Source organism: Sceloporus occidentalis, unplaced genomic scaffold, assembly GCF_023333645.1.
Source record: "Sceloporus occidentalis isolate IW3139 unplaced genomic scaffold, rSceOcc1.0.p SCAF_3, whole genome shotgun sequence".
Lineage (NCBI taxonomy): Eukaryota > Metazoa > Chordata > Lepidosauria > Squamata > Phrynosomatidae > Sceloporus > Sceloporus occidentalis.
In genome coordinates, this window is record NW_028316983.1 from 35,717,208 (window position 1) to 35,739,730 (window position 22,523).

The following is a 22,523-nucleotide window of genomic DNA, read 5'->3' on the forward strand; positions in this document are numbered from 1 at the left end:
GCCACTGGAGCACCTGGAAACTGGCCCTTGTGTAATTGGCTGGGCAGCGTTCGGGCAGCTTGGGAACATGTGGCATGTAAACACAGTGCTGCTACGCCACCCAGAAGGCAGTGCAAAGGGGTGGTCTGTCCCCCTCCCCAATTTAAGAAAGTGTGACTTAAACAAGGTGATCTGCTGAAGTATAGCACGGTTGACCTTGCATTATGAGAGATCTATTCGGCATCCTTCCTGAAAAGAAAGCTTGTTCTGCTCCCAAAGGTCATTAAATGGGAGATGCTGACCAAATTAGGCACCCAGGGTCTTGAAAGAGCTGCCTATAAATCTCACAGCCACTCCCTGGTCACTTGTTGCTTTCAACTCACCTCTGGGTAATTAGCAGTACTTTCAGCATTTGTGTTTTCCTTACCTTAGACTAGCTACAATTGCAACTCTGTTTTCTTCTTGCTGATTTTGTTCATCTGGACTACTGACTTGCTGAACCCTCTGATTGAATTGAACTGAACTGACTACTCAGGAGTTCTTTTTTTCTGACCATCTGATTCCTGGGACACTTGCTGACTGCAGCACATGACACTATTAGAAAGCATGGGGGAAAGAAAGCAAGCCCTGAGCCAGTGGCCATGGTTCAAAAGCAATCTTCTGAGCCTGTCCCTCCAAAGAAGACTGGAACCACTGCAGAATAATTTCCCCCAAGTTCCAACCCAGACAGGAGACTCAGAAGGATACCATGATATGGAAAGCTGCTGAAAGTTCCAGGGATACACTTGCCCTGTCTGCTTAGGTCATCCACCAAAGCAGCCAAAGCTTTCTTTGTTCCCTAGCCAGGCCTGGATCCAGCTTGAAATGGATCTAGATAATCCATTCCATCCTGAAACCCCTGGAGATGGGAGGCTACCAAATATTCTAGAAACTTGCCCCCCAGAAAGGGATATTGGAGACTGCCCAATAGTTCTCCAGTATTGTAGTGTCCAGGGAGAATCTTTTCAATAGTGGCCTCACTACAACCTCTTTTAGGCAAGATGGAAACCTACAGTGCCATAATGAGGCATTTAACACTCCTGTAAAGGAGAAGGGAGCTCTTTCAGGCTGAAGAAGGTAGAGAGATAAAGAGAATGGGTAGGATCTTGTGAAAAGAGGGTGGTGTTTTCCGTTGAACAGAAAGCCAAAATATTTTTGTGCTCTGCATATTGATCTAAGACGCTAATAAAAACCCCAGTGTTTTGCAAAGCTCTCATCACTTTTGAAACACGCAGTTAAAACTCTATAAAATTTGTGTCTAAACCCAGCTTGTCATGATCTCAATTATCGCCTGCCAATTAATTAATTTTCTTTACGAACTTGGACCAAGTATCTCAAAACTATATTAATATTAACGAGTAAAAGCAAATTTATAAATGTACCAGTACATCTAAATAAAATCAGTTAAAACACAAATGTCACAAATGTGCATATAGACAGGCAGCACCTCACACCAGGATGGAGCGACCTATCTTCTAGCATCCCATTTCCTACTTTTAACAATAATTCTGGTCCTTGGTAATTAGTCTGCACAGAATCAAGCCATGATCTCAATTATTTGTGAGTCTACCTCCACAAATAGTAATGTCAAGTAATAATCAAGTGTTCATCCTGGGAATTTTTGTAAAATCAGGTAAATTTTGTAAAATCAGGAGCCCTGGTGGCGCAGTGGTTAAATGCCTGTACTGCAGCCATTCACTCGCAACCAGAAGGTTGTGAGTTCAAGACCAGCAAAAGGGCCCAAGCTCGACTCAGGCTTGCATCCTTCCGAGGTCGCTAAAAGAGTACCCAGACTGTTGGGGGCAAATTAGCTTACTTGCTATTTAGCTTACTTGCTGTTCACTGCTATGATCTTTGGAATAGCGATATATAAATAAAACAAATTAAATTAATCAAATTAATTAAATTAAAGAGGAGCACACACCTTGATAGAATGGGCAGTGCAATATGATGTGCAGAAGTGATTTAACTGAAGTATCACAACATAAACATGTACGATTCTTATAAAGGAGCTTCTTATATTTTCCTTCCGAAACAGCACAGGGAAGGACATTATAACGGGCTGCGGTGATGGCTGCCCTAAGTTTGGGTACTGTTAGCTTGGTCATATTGGTTGGCCTAGCGAAAGTCACTTCCAAACTTCCTAAAACTGGGATATTCCTAATTTTACCCCTGTGATTCTGTAATTCTATATCCCAGATACACTGTCTAATGGCTGATTTTGCCCTTTCGTAGCCCATTCGTATCAGGGTTATCTGAGAGAATCTACACATACTGTACTGAAGATTCTGTTTATCACCAATTTCCAGGAGGAGGAGTAATTATCTGATAAAACCAGTGGAGCAAACCCACATAGAATAAACATAAGTTTAAGCCAGAAATTAATTATCAGAGTCCAAGCTCATGCTTTGATGGTGATCAGGCCCACCTCAAGGCACATCGCCACATTTAACACACAACATGGCACTGAAAATATACTTCTCAGAAATGTTGTCTGTAATATCTCAAACTTATCAAAATTATTATAAGTACAGATTTGGGCTCCATATAGCAAAATTGAGATGATTTTGACTTCAAAAAGTATAGTGGCAGGTATATATTGTCCTCTTCTGGTATAGAAAAAAACTCCTATATGCACTTTTAATTGCCAATTCTGCTGCCAAGTACTGTTTCCTGCCACCTGAATCTACATAGTGAAAGTAAATCCTGATACTAGTGTGGGATAACTGAGTTTCAGCATCATTAACCAGATGTGATTATGTGGTTATTTTTTTATCTTTTTAGTAGGAATTTTAAAAACTGAAGACTCAATCTATGATAAATTAACTGCTGTTTTGAAGTCTATTCCAGAGTTGCTGCAAGGGCAAGGTCTATAGATTCATCTGGAGTGAAATAACCCAATACCGAAATGTCAAATGATGGATGCCAAAATGACTGATGAACATCTTAACCATATTCCATCTATGACTACCCTTATCACCATCTTAAGTGGCAATGAGGAATTCCAAATTTTTGCAGTACAAAATGCTGTCAAGATGTGAGGATTTAGTAGAGAATAATGCATATGATGTAAGGTCTTGATGGCAAGAGCTGAAAAGATACAGGACAGATGGGATGTTTTTTTTTTTTAATTTTAAAATGAAAAAGTGTGATCTATTTTCAGATATGTAAAATAATTCTAGAAAGTGATCAAACATCCGCCAGCAAGAATGAGGGGGAAATGAGAGGATTAAACTGATTTAAACAATTGATATAGTTACAGGGAAAATTAAGTTACACCTTTACGAGGGGGGATGGAAAGTAAACTTCCATGATGCTTTCAAGAGAAGGTCTGATACTTCACGGGTCCAAAACACACTGCAGAAATAATCCAGTTTCAGACTGCTTTTACTGCCTTGGCTGAATGCTAGTGAATTTTGGGAACTGTAGTTTTTGAGACATTTAGCCTCCACTGTCAGAGAGCTTTGGTGCCACAATAAACTACAATTCCCTGAATTCCCTAAAGCTGAGCCAGGGCAGCTAAAGCAGTCTCAAACAGGATTATTTCTGCAGTGTGTCTTGGTGTGGACATGCCTGTTTGCCTCCTATCTATCCATCCATCCATTTCAGACCAAATGATGCTTGGTAAACTGCAATGTCATCTTGGATATGGAATTAATTCGGAAACAGACATAGGATTAATTCCATATCCAAGATGGCATTGCAGTTTATTTTTAAGAACAGAAATCCCTGTGAATGTGGTTTGATTTTAAACTGTGCAATGTAAATTAAATATCAGTATATCCTACTTGAAGTTTGGGCTAAGCCAACATATTATAATTTGCAAAAGATAGCAACCAAAAAATTCTTTTGTATGGCAACTGTTCCTCACAGTGTGTTCATGTTTATGCACATGCTGGTTTGAATGTGTATCACAGACACTATATAGAGAATTTCCATACCAAGACCTGGAACCAGCAGTAATGTATAATATTAGCATAGATAACCTCATATCAGGTTGATCTATGTCAAAAAGAGTTTTAAAGTGTCTTTCCCAATCCAGTATCTCATGACAAAGCATTGCTACACTAATATATTTGTTTGTTTTAACCTCATGTAGTAACTAGAATCATAGAATCATAGAATCGTTGGCCCGTTACAAACGGGCCTTAAAGTGCGCGCTCCGTGCGTGCTAGGGTTAGAAAGGGGTGTCCTTTCCAGACGCCCCCAACCCTAGCACGTGTGGAGCATGGACAAAATGGCTGCAGCCATTCCACACGGCCGCCGCCATTACGACGTCACAACCGCGCTGCCTCTAAACAGGGCGGCGCAGATGTGACATTGTCATGCCGCACCAGGGCGCATAGTGCACCCCTTCCCCGGCCCCAAGGACACCCCTTTCCAGGCTGCGGGGAAGGGGCCTTTTGCCGCTTTACCACAGCCTAGAAAGCGGCAGATCGGGGCCTCAGCGGCTGCCGCTCTGGCCACTAAGGCCCCGATCTGTCTGGGAAAGGGGCGGGTGCAGGCTGCCGGTTTTTAGCTGTCTGTAACCCGCCTCAGAATCGTAGAGTTGGAAGAGACCACAGGGGCCATCCAGTTCAACCCTCTGCCATGCAGGAAATCTCAATCAAATCATCCCCAACAGATGACCATCCAACCTCTGCTTAAAGACTTCCAAGGAGGGAGACTCCACCACACTCCAAGGGCGTGTATTCCACTGTCGAACAGCCCTTACTGTCCAGAGGTTCCTGCTAATGCTGAGGTGGAATCTCGTTTCCTGGAGCTTGGATCCATTGTTCTGGGTTCTGTTCTCTGGAGCAGCAGAAAACAAGCTTTCTCCCGCCTCAATATGACATCCCTTCAAATATTTAAACAGGGCTATCATATCACCTCTCAATCTTCTTTTCTCCAGGCTAAACACCCCTAGCTCCCTAAGTCGTTCCTCATAGGGCATGGTTTCCAGACCTTTCACCATTTTAGTCGCCCTCCTTTGGACACGCTCCAGTTTCTTCACATCCTTTTTAAATTGTGGTGCCCAGAACTGGACACAATATTCCAGGTGGGGCGTGGCCAAAGCAGAATACAGTGGCACTATTACTTCTCTTGATCTAGACACTATACTTTTATTGATGCAGCCTAAAATTGCATTGGCCTTTTTTGCTGCCACATCGCACTGTTGACTCATGTTCAACTTGTGGTCTACTTGGACTTCTAGATCCCTTTCACATGTAGTCTCGTTCAGCCAGGTGTCCCCCATCCTATATCTGTGCATTTTATTTTTCTGCCCCAAGTGCAGTACCTTACATTTCTCTATGCTGAATTTCATTTTGTTAGCTTTGGCCCTGCTTTCTAGTCTATTCAGGTCATTTTGAATTTGGATCCTGTCCTCTGGAGTATTAGCTATTCCTCCTAATTTAGTGTCACCAATATTTGACTTGGCCATTGTTTACAGTGACATTGAGTGCTGCCATCCATTCAAAAAGCTGATGTAATTCTAGGTTGCAGAAACAGACTGTAGTGTCCACATAAAGAGAAGTAATAGTGCCATTCTGTTGTGCTTTAGTCAGACTTCACTGTAATGCTATATCATTTCTGAGCACTATAAGATATTGACAAATGTGTTCAACCAAGATGGCAAAAAGTCTAAAAAGCCGAGTTCTGAAAGGAATAGTTGTGGAAGCTAGGTATGTTTAGATTCGAGAAGAGAAGAATGAGACATGATGTGATAACCTTCCTTAAATGTCTGAAGGACTATCATGCAGAAGATGGAGCAAACTGGTTTTCTTTTGCTCCAATGCATTCAAATTACAAGAAAGGAGAGTCAGATTAAGGCAAGAAAGTAGCAAAGACTGCCTGACAGTGGAAAAACTGTCTTGAAAACTCTTATTTTGGGGTTGTTGTTTTTTTAAAAAACAACTTAGATGGTCCCTTCCAGAGGTGGCTTCCTGCACTAGTATACCTTTGGTGTCCTTTTCCACACCATGATTCTGAAGAAAAAGGGGGAAAATACCAATATTCAGCAATGGAATTTTTACACCCATTGTCTTGAACAAGGCAGTTTCAGAACAGTAGTGGTAGTAGTGAGGTTGAGGGACTCCAAGGCTGCATCTGCACTGCAGAAATAATCCAGTTTAACACCGCTTTTAGCATTGAGCCATAGCAAAGTAACGTCAAACATTATTATTTCTGCAGTGCAGATGCAGCCCTGGTCTTCGGAGTTACAGAATTATAGAGACCAAAATTAGTGAAGCAGGTTACACTTCCAAGACAAGGAAAAAAAAAAAATGTTGTTTTCTGGGGGGGGGGGTGGGTAGCTTTTTAAAAACAGGAAGTGAAGAAGGGAGAAGAGATGGCCTCCAAACTGTCATGTTCTCCATTTTCAGAGGAGTGAATAGGTTTGCTGTATAACTGTCTGTATCTAATAATAATAATAATAATAATAATAATAGGATTTATTTATATGCTGCCCAATCACTGGGAATCCAGGCGGCTTACCACAGAGGGGATAATAGATGGTTCCCTGCCCTCAGGCGTACAATCTAAAAAGACACGACACAAAAGGAGAAGGGAATGGTGGGGGGAAGGGTATCAGGTCCAGCAGTTCTTCTCTCCCTCTGAGGCCTGTACCAAGGCAGATAGATTGGAGGGAGGGCTCTTCTTAATCGAGGCCAGGCCCGATGGCATTGGGCCTGTCCTTTCACTCCTTCCCAGGCCAGAATATGACAGTTGGAAGGAGGGAGGGGAGGGCTCTTCCTTTTCAGACCTGATGGCGTTAACTCATTAACATGAGAAGATGCTTAGGTATCACTAAGAGGATTTCTCTGCCAAACCAAGAACTGGAATAACTATTAGTTTCCATCTTTTATCAGTGGAAGAGGGGGCTTATAGCTGAACCTAACTCCAAAGGTTTTTAAACAATCAAATTCTCAATTGTATTAAGCCTGGATATGATGATGCCTCACCCATCCTTATAAGAGCTCAGGGTGGCTAACAATATCATCCGTGATCAATTATTCATATGTATTGTTCTGGCCATGTTTACTTTACATTAGAATATCACCTTGAAAAAAGCCATTTGTAACATAATAGCTTCAACATCCATGAAAACAAAGACAAAATGTAAGCCATTTTTACAAATGTTTCCTTTGCTAGTAGAGTAATCCAGAAAATGATATTAGCCATTCTGGAGCCATCCTTAGGAAATGTCAAATAAATGACAACCCTTTACTCCAGCAGAGTGAGATTGAATGTGTATGTAATTAAATCTATTGCAAACACCACTCCAAAATCATTTATTTTCTGCAAAGGGTGTCTTATCATGTTACACACTTGCCGAGGCTAACAGAATAAAAATATAAATGATCATGAAAGGCTTATCATTTCAAAATCAGAGAGAGGTTGCGGATATTAAAGGAAGAGTTTCGAAACAAAACTTTGTTGTTTGTATTCAAGACATCACTATGGTAGTGCTTGAATTATTTCAATTTATTATCAATTTAGGCTTATTGTAGATGGATTTCCAACTCCCATCATCATTTCATTTTATCCTAACAATATTATGCTGTTTATTATAATAATAATATTAATTATTTTATAAGATTTAAAGTTACTGCAGCCTGTGCAACCAAATATAAATGCATATATTATTGTACTATAAAATCATCATGAACTGGTGTGGAAAGAACAAAGCTTTTATTTTTTGTGTTGAGTGTATACATGGTAATGTGCTTTTCTGTTACATTATTGTTTCAATTAGACTGTGTTTCTATACAATATTGAAAAATTGTTTATTTCATTTGTATGCCACCATTCTCCCATTCCAAGGCAGCTTAGGTCAAAGTCCACCAATAAAATTTTGACTGCAAAGATAGTGCAGACACATAGTCCTGGGCAAGAGGAAATCCATCAAGTTTCCAGTTTCACAACGAGCTTTACACCTTTTGTTGCTTAAATCAGGAGTTGGCAAAATGTGGCCCCTGGTACCCACATTTTTGCCCTCTGAAGTATCCACCAGACCATTAAATCCTCTAGCCCCTGGTGCAATTTTTTTAAAAAACTGATGCAATTTTGGGGCAAAAATGTCAACCAAATCAGTGCATGAAAACATAGGAAGATCCCCAGCACCACAAGCCAGAGAACCCACTACTCACCCCAAATACCTCAATTATCTTCTACAGTCCCTCTCAGTATTCCATCACTGCCTGATAGCATCTTGAGAGAAGTAAAGCAGTTGTATATGATCTTTGGGGGCATCCTGTGCTGTTCTGAAGGAAAATTGAGCCCTGACCCTCATTCAGTTGCCTATCCCTGGTGTAAATGGTTCTGCAACTGACTTGACAAACATTAGCATGCCTAGGGACCACAAGAATAATGTGCTGATATATGTACACTTGGAATAACCAGTTCCAAGTATTACATAGCATTTAGACCATAGAAACACAGGCCTTAAATAGACTGGGACTTTGTGCCGGCCTGGGACCAAAAATAGGGCTAGGTAGGGCTGGGTATCCACACGTGCTCAGCCCTACTTTCGCCGCCCATGCACCATGTTGGCACATGCCCATCCACATGGGATGCGCCATGATGACATACGGGTGTCAGAGCGCCCAAACGACGCTCCATGCAAGGGCATCATCATGATGCACAAGTGCCATGTCACCCCTTCCAAAAAGCTGCTTTCGGCAGCTTCTTTTAGTTCCCGAGAGGGAGTGGCACTTGATTGCCGCAGCAACAATCCAGGGCAAAAAAGGGCAGCTGCAGGCCATCCATCTGTTGAGTCCCAGAGATTTCTTTTCCAGTCCATCCCTATGATCCAGTGTGAAAAGCAGAAGTCAGATGTGATTTGATCTAGATGTTGATGTCCCAGTGCTCTTGAACTATTAGGCATAATTATGAAACATATGTGAGTTGAACAAGAATTAGTACCAAGTGGAATCCTATGCACATTACAGACTAGAGGCCACCATATTTGGGACAGCATTACAAACACAAAAGCAGGAATGTTAAATGATCAGGACTGCAGAACAAAGACAGGCAACTCTGACAGGGTTTGTAGTCTGACAAGATTACAAAGGGAATGAGGAAGAAAAAATCTAGAAATTGGAAAATATGGAAATTACAGACACTTGAAAATGGCTCCTTCATTTTATTTTATTGATTTTAGCAACATCTCCACAGTGAAGGTCTCTGGTTGGTTTCAGCTCCATCAGGGCTAGCCTGAAGAAAGAGGTTCCTCCCTCCTTAACTGTCATCTTTCGGCCTGTGAGGGAGAGAATAGGCTGGCCTAGCTCCATCAGGGCTAGTCTGAAGAAAGAGGCTCCTCCTTCCTTAATTGTCATCCTTCGGCCTGTGAGGGAGTTGACCAGGCAGGCCCAGCTCCACCAGGGCTAGCCTGAAGAAGAAGAGCCCTCCCTCCGATCCATCTGCCTTGGTCCAGGCCTCAGAGGGAGAGAAGAACTGCTGTACCTGATTCACACACACACACACACACACACCATTCCCTTCTCCTTTCGTTTCATGTTTTTTTAGATTGTAAGCCTGAGGGCAGGGAACTGCCTATTATCCCCTCTGTTGTAAACCACTCAGATTCCCAGTGATTGGGAGGTATATAAATAAATCCTATTATTATTATTATTATTATTATTATTATTCATTCATTCATCTGTTTATGAAAAAAAAACTAGAGTAGACATTTTTTAACTCCAGAAGCTACCTTAAGAAAGCATCTTCTATTGTCTATCATTGTTTAGAAGCAATTATTGGTTGCAACTTTTGCTGGCACAAATTCTATTGCTTTTATAAACAAATACTCCTTACAAAGAGATGGAATAGAGTCCTGCCTTAACGTCTCATTAGCCTTGGTTATATCCAATACAATTGGACATACTCCTTTCTATCATTTTGTATCTCTTGTCTATTTTCAGCACTGGTCAGCTTTGTGTTAACACTTTGCTGTGGAATCGATAGATCTTGTCCAGTTTTGCGTTTTACATCAGAGAAGTAGCCTTTGGTTGTGGACCCATATATTGCCCATTCTGAGCTAATATATAATTTGGGGGAAATGGTCATTTCCATATATTGTCTGCAAAAATAGAACATTTCCATAGCTCTCCCTCCCTCTACTTTGGACTATATTAAAGGGGTCACCATAATCACATATAGTTTGAAAGTACTTTTTTAAACTGTGCTCATGCAGTCCAAGTCCATGCAGTCCAGGGTTCAAGCAGGGTCCTTATGTAAGTTTTATGTGCAATTTATATTTTACAATTAAGCTGCAGTCATTGGTTATGTCATAACTACCTATTTTTGCTTCCGTTCAGAAGCTTATGTCCTAGATTGGTGACCTGTGTATTAAACAAATTCAAGTTGGTAGAATCTTCAACAAAAATAAATAAATTGAAATATAGACATGTATGGTAAAGAACTATCAACACAGATCTCCAAATAACATTTATTTAGAACAGAGAAAATTATTATTATGTCTGAATACTATGAGCTGAGTAATTTTGATTCATGACAACTATGAAAGTCTTCAGTGTGACTTTCTAGAAATGCACATTACTTTTTACAGCTCCTTCTTGAAAGGGGATCTTGTAGTGTTTTTTTAATTGAAGCTGATGAAAATGTAAAGTCTTCAGAAACCTATTGTAAAATTGGGTTTGAATGCAGCCTAATAATGGAAAATGGAAGTAGTCTACTATTGTTGTTTTAAAAGTCCCTCTCTTTATTGCAAAGGGTTAATGGGGAATAGAATGGTGAAACATACATTATGAAAGTAAATCCAGCTTGGGAAACTAATAAGCCTTGAAAATTCCCTCTGTTCACAGTTCTCACATTATCATTATAGTAATGACATTAGACTGGTTATTGTACAAATAACTGCTTAGCTTGCTACTCCTCTATCCCCCACCATAATAGCTTTATACAATCCAGTGAATGTTTGTTTTTCAAGTCTAATTATTATATCTACATAGATAAAATTTAGAAATGCATGAAAATACTCAGTGCAAAGACAGATAGACCTTTCTTTGTAGAAGATTTAATTCAGTCCTATTCCAGCAGAACTTGAAAAAGTTTCTTTCTGGGTGGCAACTCCCCATATCCTCAGGCCAACTGATCACACTGGCTGGGGGGTTCAGGGAGTTGTCCAGAAGCATAACATTTCCAGAGTCTGAAATATAGAGAACAGAGGAAAGGGGGGGGGGGGAGAGAATATGTATTAGAAAAAATGTCTTGCAAAGAAAGTCATAGGTAATCCTTACCCCTATACCACGCTTCCAAATTTAGACAATTCTCAATTCTCAGTAAGTTAAAATTAAAAAGATTATCAAGATATATTTTGTCTGGGTCATGTACATCACATTTTGCGTGATCCTAAGAGCCTGTAACCACTTCTTATTCTGTTTTATTTTATTTTTTTCATCCTTTTTTCCACCAACAACTCTTCTCCACTTTGGGAACTCATGAAATGTAAATAGCAGTCTTAAGGGGAAAAAAATAGAAAAAATGCATCTGATTGAAAATTAAGAGGAAATCTCTTGACAGTAAGAGTGGTTTGGTAAAGGTATCATTTGCCTAGAGGAGTGGTGGAGTCCCCCTCTCTTCAGAAAGAGGCTGGACAGCTACCTGCTGGGAATGCTTTAGCTGGAGATCCTGCACAGAGCTGGAGAATGGACTAAGTGGCCCATGAGGACCCCTCTGACCCTTTGACTCTATGTTTAAGGGGAAACTGGCATTAACTGCCAAATCTGATTTTCAAGTAATAATTCCAGTGTTCCATACATTTGTCTTCTTTATCAGTTCTAAAATATTGGTAATATTCGTTTTGCTGTTCCTTTCCCTATGGTTTGTGAAGTTTTACTGCCATGGTTGCCTTAACTGATGACCTTAGTCTAGGCATCGACAGGGGAAGCGTGACCCTGTTTTTGTGCTGCTAAACCTCTCAGCGGCTTTTAACATAACATCCTTCTGGATGGCCTGAGAGAGTTAGCAGTTGGGAGCTACCCTTCCTTTTGGGTAGGTTCCAGAGGCTGATGCTTGGGGACAGTCACTCTGCAAAAAAGGAACTTAATTGTGGCATCCCTCAAGGCACCATCCTATTCCTGATGCTATTCAATATGTGTGTGTGTGTGTGTGTGTGTGTGTGTGTGTGTATATATATATATATATGAGAGAGAAGCTGCTGGGAGAGATCATCTAGAGACATGGGGCGGGGTGTTATCAGTATGCTGATGACACCCACATATATTTCTTCATGTCTCAGTCTGCAGCTATGACTACAGATAGCATCTCTAGTCTCAATGAATATCTTAAAGTAGTAATGGACTGGATGAGGAAAAACAGACTAAAACTGAATCCAGATAAAATGGAGGTACTCACAGTAGGGGCCCCTACCCCAGGTATTGGGATACATCCACCAGTCCTATATGGGGTCACACTCCCCTCAAAGGACTGTGTTCTCAGTCTGGAGGTGCTCCTAAACTCATCACTCCATATGACTAATGAGTTAAATACAATGGTCAGGAGTGCTTGTTATCAGCTCCGACTGATACACCAGCTGCACCCTTTCCTGGAATTGGGGGACCTGGAAGATGTGGTACATGCACTGGTGGTAACCTCACGACTTAATTTCTGCAATGCACTCTACATAGGGCTACCCTTGTACTTAGTCCAGAAACTTCAATTAATCCAGAATATGGCAGCCAGGTTGCTCACAGGAAAAATTAGGAGTGACCATATAGTACCTATCCTAAAATGACTCCACTGGCTGCCCAATTGTTTCCGGGTGAAGTACAAGGTGTTGGTTATGACCTTTAAAGCCCTACATGGCTTGGGTCCAACCTATTTACAGGATCGCCTCTTTCCATATAATCCACCCCGTGTGCTCAAGTCCTCGGGGAAGGATTTGTTACAACCGATGAAGACCAGGACAGCTATGGCAAACCAGAAGATCTTTTCTGCAACCACTCTCAGACTATGGAATGGCCTGTCAGAAGAGATCCATCATATTACATGCTTGGACAGCTTTAAGAAAGCTGTCAAGATGGATCTCTTCGGGCAGGCCTTTCCAGAATAGATTTTCAGCCACCCGTTGAACTGACTATCGTGCAATCTATCCCATCGATTATCTCATACCCCATCCCCCAGTTTAGTTTAGTTTAGTTTTAATTAAAAAAAATAGTATGAATCTTTTTAATGTAATTCTGATTTAATTGTTATTTTAGGGGGGAAGGGTAGAACTTGGGACCATTATGTACTATTTTATTATGTATTGGACTGTTTTACTTCTCGGTCCTAGTCGGAGTAAGCGAGATATAAATAAAAGTTATTTATTTATTTATTTATTTATTTAAAAAAAACCAAAGACAACACCTCAATTTTTTTTGGGGGGGAGGAGAATGTATGAAAACTGGAGATTTGGAATAAATGAAAAGGAAGTGTTTCTCCAATATATAGTTATATAAAGGAGATTGGACCAATTAGCTGCCAGTCATCATGGATGAGTACTGAAAGCAGTATGTCTCTGTATATAAGTTGTTGGAGAGCACAAACAAGAAGATGCTGCTGAATTAATATTCTTCTTTATGGGTCTCTCATAGGCAACTGGTTGGTTACAGTGTGAGAGTAATGCTAGACTAGATATGCCTCCATTTTGTTCCTACATGGATTTCCTTAAGATCTTGATATAGTGTGATATGTGAACATCATGGAAAAGTATGGTATAAGGTACCTCCTTTTCAATGATTCTTTAAAGTAATGTCTAATGCTGTTTGATTTTCCTCACTTTCTAAAAAAGAGAAAATAGAATTTACACATATATAGTCCCGTTCTGCTTGTTTAGTGATTAGGCTTTTCAGCTTCAGTCCACAAATTGAACTTCTGTTGTTTTTATATTTCTAAGGCAAATTGAAATTAAAAGGTAAAACTGGAGGGGGGAACCTGTGATCTTCAAGATGCTGTTGGAATCCAGCTGTCATCAACTCAGTAAACATGGCTAGATATTATGGGCTATGCCCTGTTACAAAGCATCTTTGTACTGTGGACATGTGTCCTACTTTACCGAGTCCTGTATTTGAAGTCATTGTCTGTTTTAAAGGCTGTCCAGTGCAAGCCCAGTTTAGAATCAAAGAAGCATAAGGGGGAGCAGAATACTGACACTGCCCATGAATAGTTACTACCCAAAGAACAGCTTTAGTAAGTGCATGGATCATGTGCCAGTTATCCTCACATGTGGTGAGATGTGCTGTAATCTATGACTATGTGTTCTCTTTTCCCCTCCTTTCGGGGATGATGCATTTCTGTTTTTCAGCCATACATAAGCATCTATTTTGCTGCAACTCTTTGGTCTTTCCCCTATGTTCCCCCTCCTACTAAAGTCCTTCTTGCTTCTGCTGTCAAAAGGTAAAACTGGGAGAACAGACAAGATGAAGGAAATTCCATTTCTTTATAATGCTGTTCTGTTCTCAAGTTGTGAAAGCATATAAGGAAATTCCAGTTTCTGATGTAATGTGCATCAAATAGACGTATATTCTCTTTCTGTTGTTAAGAACTCTTTCACAATTTTACGCTTCTAGGTTTTCTTCCTTTGCTGTCTCACTAACCTCAGTAAATGTACATTAGCTTTTTGGGGGTGGCTTTGGGCATGGATGGCTTTTCTACTGACCTTAATGTTACCCATGGGGAGAAATTAACCTTTTTTGGGGGGGGGGGTATGAGAACAAATAAACAAATAACAGCTAGGTGAAAGTTTGTTTTGCCTCCCTATCTTTAAAACAGACAATAGCCATGGGGAGATGACTCAGCCGACACTGACAATCCAGACCCATCCCTATCGAAGCTGTGACCCAATGGAAATGTCCTACCCCAGGGGGCAGTTCCAGCCAGCAATCCGAGTGGCCGACTTGTTGCAGCACATCACTCAGATGAAACGGGGACAGGGCTATGGATTTAAAGAGGAGTATGAGGTGAGAGGAATGTTCACTCACTTGAATACAGAAATAAAGAATGAAATTAAGGCAGTTGTCAAATCAGAACAAGTGCTCTGGAGAAGCACCTTGATGATTTCAGAGCTTTGCTTTATAGGCTTGTTTCACCAACCCACCCCTATTTGACACAGAATCATTTCCTGAGTCTTCTTTCTGTTATATGTAGTGGGTTATTATCCTGTTTCTGAGAACTTAAATGCTTCTGTGCTAGACCAGTAATGTAGTGGAGATGTTGATCTCCTTTCCACATGGCTTCCCAAAACATGCAGAAGAAAATGGCTTGAAAGATCTGCCTTGCTATTGTGTTGTTGTTGTTGTTGTTCTTGTTGTTATTCATTTGTATCCTGCCTTTCTCTTAAAACATACTCAAGGCAGCTTAAATTTTCAAAAACAACAATACAGATAAAAGCATGAGAATGGAATTAAACTATTCATGGTATTAAAACAATTCAAACGTATACTTTAAAAGATAAAAGGGTATTTAAAAGATGAAAAGATATTTAAAACAGTTCAGTTTAAAACAGCACAGCAAGGTACCTCCTTTTGAATGATCCTACAGAATCCTGGGATTTGTAGTTTTGTGTGGCACCAGATCTGACAGACCAGGGTGACCAAGGTGAATACCTCACCAGACTACATATCCCAGAGTTCCACAGATGAAACCCTTAAAATCAAACTGCTTTATTTCTGCAGCATGGATACATCCCTAGGCTGCTGCCACACTGCAGAATTAATGCAGTTTTACATTGCTTTAGCTGTCATGGGTCCATCCTATGCAATCCTATGATTTGTAGCTTGCTGTGGCATCAGAGTTCTCTAACAAAGAAAGCTAAATATCTCACAAACCTATGAATCCCAGAATTCCATAGCATAGAGCCATGGCAGTTAGAGCAATATCAAACTGTATTAATTCTGCAGTGCATCCAACATTCTAACCACTACATCACAGTGGCATGGTAACACTGCTCTATCCATCTCTACATAATATTTTCTGATTACATGGCCCCCACTTGGTTACTGGGTAAACATTTCTTATTATCATAGGACAGCACACCAATAGATGGGGATCAAGATTTCAAAAATGAAATAAATGTCCTTCCATTCTATGTTATTCTAGCTTTTATGACAGTTCAAGCTTTGTGGCATAACAGGTGAACAAAGAGTACTCAGTTCTGTTGCAAGTACAAAGGGGCTTTCTCTTTTTTTACTCTTATTTCCTTTCTATGGCAACTGAACAGTCCTTGTGATTTCTGAATTATGAAAGGACAGATGCTGACAAAATAGTCTCCATACAGAAGGGGGAAGAAAATCAATGGTTGCTGCAGTAATACCATACAGGGTCATCTATTTGAAGGAGTGAAGTGTCCTCTTGTGGGATTTAGGCCTTATCAGTATCAAATTAGTATGGCTTGGACTTTAAAAGGGATTGTACTATCTGCAGCTGTGGGGGGGGGGGGAACCTACCAAGTCTCCCTTCTCTCTAAGAACAAGTAACTATCAGCATTGATTTTAGTGTACTGCAGTGAGTAAGTATAAGATTTTAGCACATAGAAATGAATTAAAATAGGACTATTCTAGTTTGATAGAGCAGACGAGGCAATGAAAGTATTGGACTTATCCATCAGTGAAGAAAACAAAGCAGATAGAGAATGGAACTGCTAAAGCAGGGCTGCGCAATTTCTTACTCTCCAGAAATGGTTGGATTGCAACTTCCTTTGACACTAGCCACTTTTGTCAATGATGACAGAGCATGGGAGTTTCAGTCCCAACAATATGTGGTGTGCCACAGGGCTCCCATTTTATATTTAAAGTAATTGCCTGTAGGACAGCACTCTGAATGTTCTAATGAAGAAATAAAAATAAATAAACCATGGTTTTCTATGGTTGATGAGAATTATTGAAAGCTGGGATGGGTCAGGGCACAAACTCAGCAGCATAGCATGATCTAGGAACAGAAAGTGCTGCTTGGAAGTAAGCTGGTAAATAGAGACAACACTTCAACCCCCAGCGTTTAGAAGAGGGCAAATGCTTTTCTGTCCTTTGATTGTTGGGATACACCATCCCTAGATATAACAAATAATACAAGTAAATGAGTCCTGAGAGCAAATTAAATGGGATCTCTCATTATAAAGCAAAATAACTAGCATATTTTGGGCATATCACGATGTTAGTGCTGAGATACAACTGTGACCACACACAGACGACTGCCAGCCAGGAAAACAAACAACACTGCTGAGTCTGGAAGTAGTTCACAGCTGCTCAGGTTCTTCCAAAGAGGCTTTTAATCTTAGTTGCAGCAAATATTTACAACCACGCAATATTTACACAAACCAGCAAAATGCTCCACCATCAACTGACATCCACACCACCACACTGTGTCTGGTGACTATATAAGATCACTCAAAACCAATCCAGTAATTTGAAATGCCTTTAAAGAGGCAAATACAGGCTGGAATGCTGATGATATCATACACTGGTGTAACACCTGTGGACATACAGTATAATGGTTAATCTCTGATTATGGGTGCAAGAACTGCTCTTTCTTTCCCAAATGTACAAGGTTAGCAATAAATTGCCATAGGCTGTGGGGACAGGGCTCTGCAGGGAAACCTCTTGGCTGAAGTTGTACTCTAGGGGGTGAAATAAGAAGAAGGAGCACCCTCCCTTCCCCATACAACTTACACTCTGGCAGCCTGGAAATTGGACTTCAACTGATGCCACCAATCAAAATAAAGAGTCCAAGTTGTGTGTGTGTATTTTTTTAAAGAAACCTTCCAGATGGTGGTAACTCTGATTCTTAGATTTTTGTGAGTTTTTTTGGGCTATGTGGCCATGTTCTAGAAGAGTTTATTCCTGATGTTTTGCCAGCATCTGTGGTTGGCATCTTCAGAGAAGTTTTCTTCTATATCCCTTTCACATGTAGTCTCCTTAGGCCAGGTGTCCTCCATCCTATATCTATGCATTTCGTTTTTCTGCCCTAAGTGCAGTAGTTTACATTTTTCTGTGTTGAATATCATTTTGCTTTCTTTGGCCTAGCTTTCCAGTTTATTCAGGTCATTTTGAATTTTGATCCTGTCCTCCAGGGTGTTATCTACTCCTCCTAATTTGGTGTCATCTGCAAGCATGCCCCTAATTCTGTCATCCAAGTCTTAATCTGTAGCCAAAATGATCTTAACCTGTAGCCCAAATGTTATCAAAGAAGACAGACTGAGAGGCAGTTACATAAGCAGATGACATAGCCAAAAATGTCCTTTCTTGGATCATTATTTAAATTTCCCCATAACTATAGTCATTACCTATCATACCAAACATCTGCAATATGCATGATAGCCCTTCTCCATGGATGCTGATGTGATGTTATCCATACATGCCAAACAAGGCCATTTTTATACAAGATTCTTGCATATTTTAGTGCCATGGGGCAAACCTATGGCATGCATGCTTTCTCTGGCACACAAAGCCATTTCTGAGGGCACATGGAGAGATGGATGGGTGGGAGAAAAGGAGGAAGAGGCACGTGCCTGTTCCTCCTCTTCCCTCACCCTCACATGTCTTTACATGTCCAGAGACACCTAAAGGCCCAGGAGGGTGGGGAAGAGTAGGAACAGTTGTACACCTGTTCCTCTTCTCTCCCCCCCTCCCCTCTCCTGGGCCTTCAGCTGCCTCCCTGGAGAAAGCTAATGGCACGGGAGTACAGGGGGAAGAAGAAGAACAAACAAGTGCCTGTTCCTCCCCTTCCCTCTGTCCTCCCAGGCCTTCAGCTACCTCCAGGGAAGTCCAGCCCCTGGAAGGTGGAAGTCCCATCCCAGAAGGTGGAAGTTTCACTCCCATGAAGTACTGTCCCTCCGGATGTCCCAGCACTTGGTGTGGGAATGCCTTTGAGTTTGGGCACTCATAGGCTGGACAGATGAGCGGTATCCATCCACCCCTTTAATGGCCAGATCGGTGCTGCAGCAACCACATGCTGCAGCACTGATTTGGTCTCAAGAGAGCACAAAAAGGAGCCAGAGAAACTGCAGCGGCATGGCTTTCTGGCATACTTTTGGCACTGCATCATGTAGATGCATCATGTAGACGCTTTTGGCACTGCATCGTCTAGAACAGTGATGGCGAACCTATGGCACGTGTGCCAGAGGTGGCACTCAGAGCCCTCTCTGTGGGCTCATGTGCCATTGCCCCAGGACAGAGTTTGCCATAGTTTGTTACTAGAAACCCAGAGGGATATGGCATTTTGTAATATTTTGTAAATTTGGGTTTTGGGTTGCAGTTTGGGCACTCGGCCTCCAAAAGGTTCACCATCACTGGTCTAGAAGCATCATGAGAGTCACTGTGTCCAGTGTGTGGATACCGCAATGTGGTTTTGCCTATAGGCCAGCACAGTCTCTAAAAGGTTCGCCATCACTGCTTTAGTGGCTTCTTTCAAACCTTCAATCCATAAAAAGCCATTATTTGTGATATTGAACACATGGGCCTTAGATAATGATGTATGCTGCAAATGTTTCTGAGACAGTAGATGGTCAGCATACAGTCTCCTAATGATGGATAGGAATCCTTGCCTATCAAGATTTTTGCCCATATCTAGGAAGCCCTACTCACATACAGTCATACTTACTTAGACCCCCTTCATATTGATCCCTAGGATTATGTGGGTAATATGGAACCTATTCTCTTTTCAACTGCTGTATTTTTTAGTTTCCACATATCTGGATAGGATTTCTACAGTTCTAGGTGCAGAAGTACGTATGAACGTCGCCATACAGAAGCATGTATGTCCATTCTGTATGCATGAATAAACTTAAAAACACATGTTAGTGTGCACTAAACATGGCTTCATAAAAACATTATGGCCCATTATGATATGTGCTAAGCAGCTTTGTGAAAATATAGATAAGTCACCTTAAGGGGCATTAATGGACTGTGAATTTCTCTGACCAATAACCTCAGATGGAGTTGCTTAAATGCTTAACTGCAAGTGAAATCTGGGTTTTAATTTTCAGCTTCAGTTTCTGGTGGCTAGTGGCATATAATAATATATCTTTCCAGTAATGGTTTCATGCTCCTAAATACTTTTTGTTTTTGTTTTTTTAAAAAGGCTTTCCCCAAGGAAACCTTGATAATAAATGACAAAGAAACCATTTCAAGCTCCATAACCATCTCCTGTTCTGTGCTCATAGAATTCAGCAATTAGCAAAGTTCAACCTCCTCCTGGTGAAACCCTCCCCACTTTCTTTCAAAAACTTTCACTGCCACTTTGGTTATTTCCTTATAAGTCGAGGCATAGTTGTGTGACATTAACTTGCAATCCACCTTCCCCCCAATTACCAAGCATGTTGCAAAAAATAAAAATAGATAAGCTCAACCTGCTCTGCAGCTCATATTATTTCCACTGATGTCACTATAAATGAAGTGGCAAAGTAAAAAGGTGGTAGACTGAACAGTATCACTTCAAAAACAAGGAGGTAAAATTTCTGAATTTTCTATTTATAGAAGATGGAGGCAAGCTTCAAGAGCCAGAAGGTTGTTGTTGCTGTTGTTACTACTATTTCTGCTGTTACTACTACCAATATTAACTTTATTTAGATCCAGCTTTTTCAAAAATAAGATTATTACAATATAGCTAAAACATACAAAGGGTTAAATCAATCCAAACAATACACTTAAACAGGACAAAAAGTAGTTAAAACAGTAAAATGTAAAACAATGCAACACTTCCTTACAGTCCTTTCTTTAAAAATCTTGAGTTCTAAAAACTGTCTGAATAAAAGATTTTCGTCTGCTGACAGAAGGATAACAAGGAAGGGGCCATTCTAGCTGCCCTAGGGAGGCACTTCCAAAGCTTGGAGGCAGCCACTGAAAAGGCCTTATCTCATATTCCCAACAACTGTACCTATAAATATGCAGGGGCTGGGGAATAAATGCCTCTCTTGAGTATCTCAGGTTCCAAGCAGGATCCTACCAGGCGATATTGTCTGTCAAGTAGCTTGCTTCAAACACCACTGCTCTTCCCAGAACTAGTATGGACCTCACCCTTTCCCAAATATATTTCTACAATATTTGTTCCAAACATGAAGGACCAGTCATACACAAAACTAAATACTTTTATTTGTCACTTATAATTCATATCTGAAGAGCCTGCCCTTCTCCATGTCCTACAGGTACATCTGCTGGGAACACAGGGGAGGGCCTTCTTCGTGGCTGCTCTCAGCTCTGGAATTCATTTCCAAGAGAAGTTAGACCGGCACTCTCCCTGCTATCTTTGTCTAGGCAAGTTAAGACAGAGAGACGGGCAGATTCCATTCAGATCTGAATTATAAGTGATGTGAAATTGAGAAACACAATAAATTTATTTATAAAATAAATAGGACAGTTGTGGTTGTATATCAAAGGCTGGTCACTTTCTTTTTTATATATAAATATTTTTATTAGTTAAAACACTTAAAATAAAGCATACATATATAAAAGAAAAAATGATATATACAGTATGAAAATTTAATGCCTCCTACCCCAAACCCTACTTCCTCAGCTATTCCCCAGTTTTGTAGTAAACTCTATAAATCTGTACATACTCTTATTATGCTTTAACTATATTACCTAGGAAACTTATGCATTTTTTTATGTCAACCCATCTGTTATATTAATTCTGGCTTCAGTATTAAATACATATGTAGCTATCAATCTCTAATAAACTATAATACATTCATCAACTATCTACAGCATCATTTACGTACTTCCAGTAATGAATCACAAAAGCAGCTGCACCCCTCAATTATCACAGTTGTGCAATTAATCTGATTGAGTCTTATCAAACCCTTTCTTAACCCCCTCCTACTCCTTTAATGCTATACTTCTAATAGGTTTCCCTTCTAAAGGTACATAGGAAATCCATGCACTCCACTCTTTTTGGAAATTTTGTGTTGATTCATCCTTCATAAGACTTGTTAGTTTATCCATTTCATACATCTCATAGATTTTAATTTTCCATTCGTCTATCGACGGGATCTCTTGCAATTTCCAATGTCTTGCGTAGAGGGTCCTCGCAGCAGTTATTACTAAGAATAGCAATTTGCCATACACCCTTTCCATCTCACTATTGTCTATTATATTTAGAAGATACATCTTTGGGTCTAGGCATGCACTAAATTTAAATATTTTTTTCATTTCCTCGTGGATCATTTTCCAAAACTGTTTTGCATTTTCACAGGTCTACCAACTATGCATATAAGTACCCAATTCCTTATGACATTTCCAGCATAACCCTTTCATACCCTTATACATTTTGGAGATCTTATATAGTGTCAGATACCATCTGAAAATGAATTTATAGCAACTCTCTCTAATTTCTATACTCATTGAATATTTGATCCGTCTTCTCCATGTCTTTTCCCACTGTTCCAACATTATATTTTGGTTCAAATCTTTTGCCCACCTAACCATATAATCTTTGATAACCTCTTCCTCCAATTCAAATTTCAAAATCAAATTATAAAATTTTGATATCCTTTTTATTTTTGGGTCATTTTTAACAATCTTTTCCAATTCTGG

General features: G+C 40.3%; 1 protein-coding gene across 14 annotated transcripts in view; it reads left to right on the forward strand.

Annotated features, from left to right (window-relative positions):
• The window catches only part of LOC149315753 (receptor-type tyrosine-protein phosphatase T), an 849,328-nt gene that overhangs the window by 761,374 nt on the left and 65,431 nt on the right, over positions 1-22,523 (forward strand). For all 14 annotated transcript variants that reach the window (XM_089514002.1, XM_089514000.1, XM_089514008.1 and 11 more), the window contains one exon: positions 14,773-14,960. In XM_089514002.1, the coding sequence (XP_089370128.1) occupies positions 14,773-14,960 (188 nt within the window). The remainder of the gene's footprint in view (positions 1-14,772; positions 14,961-22,523) is intronic.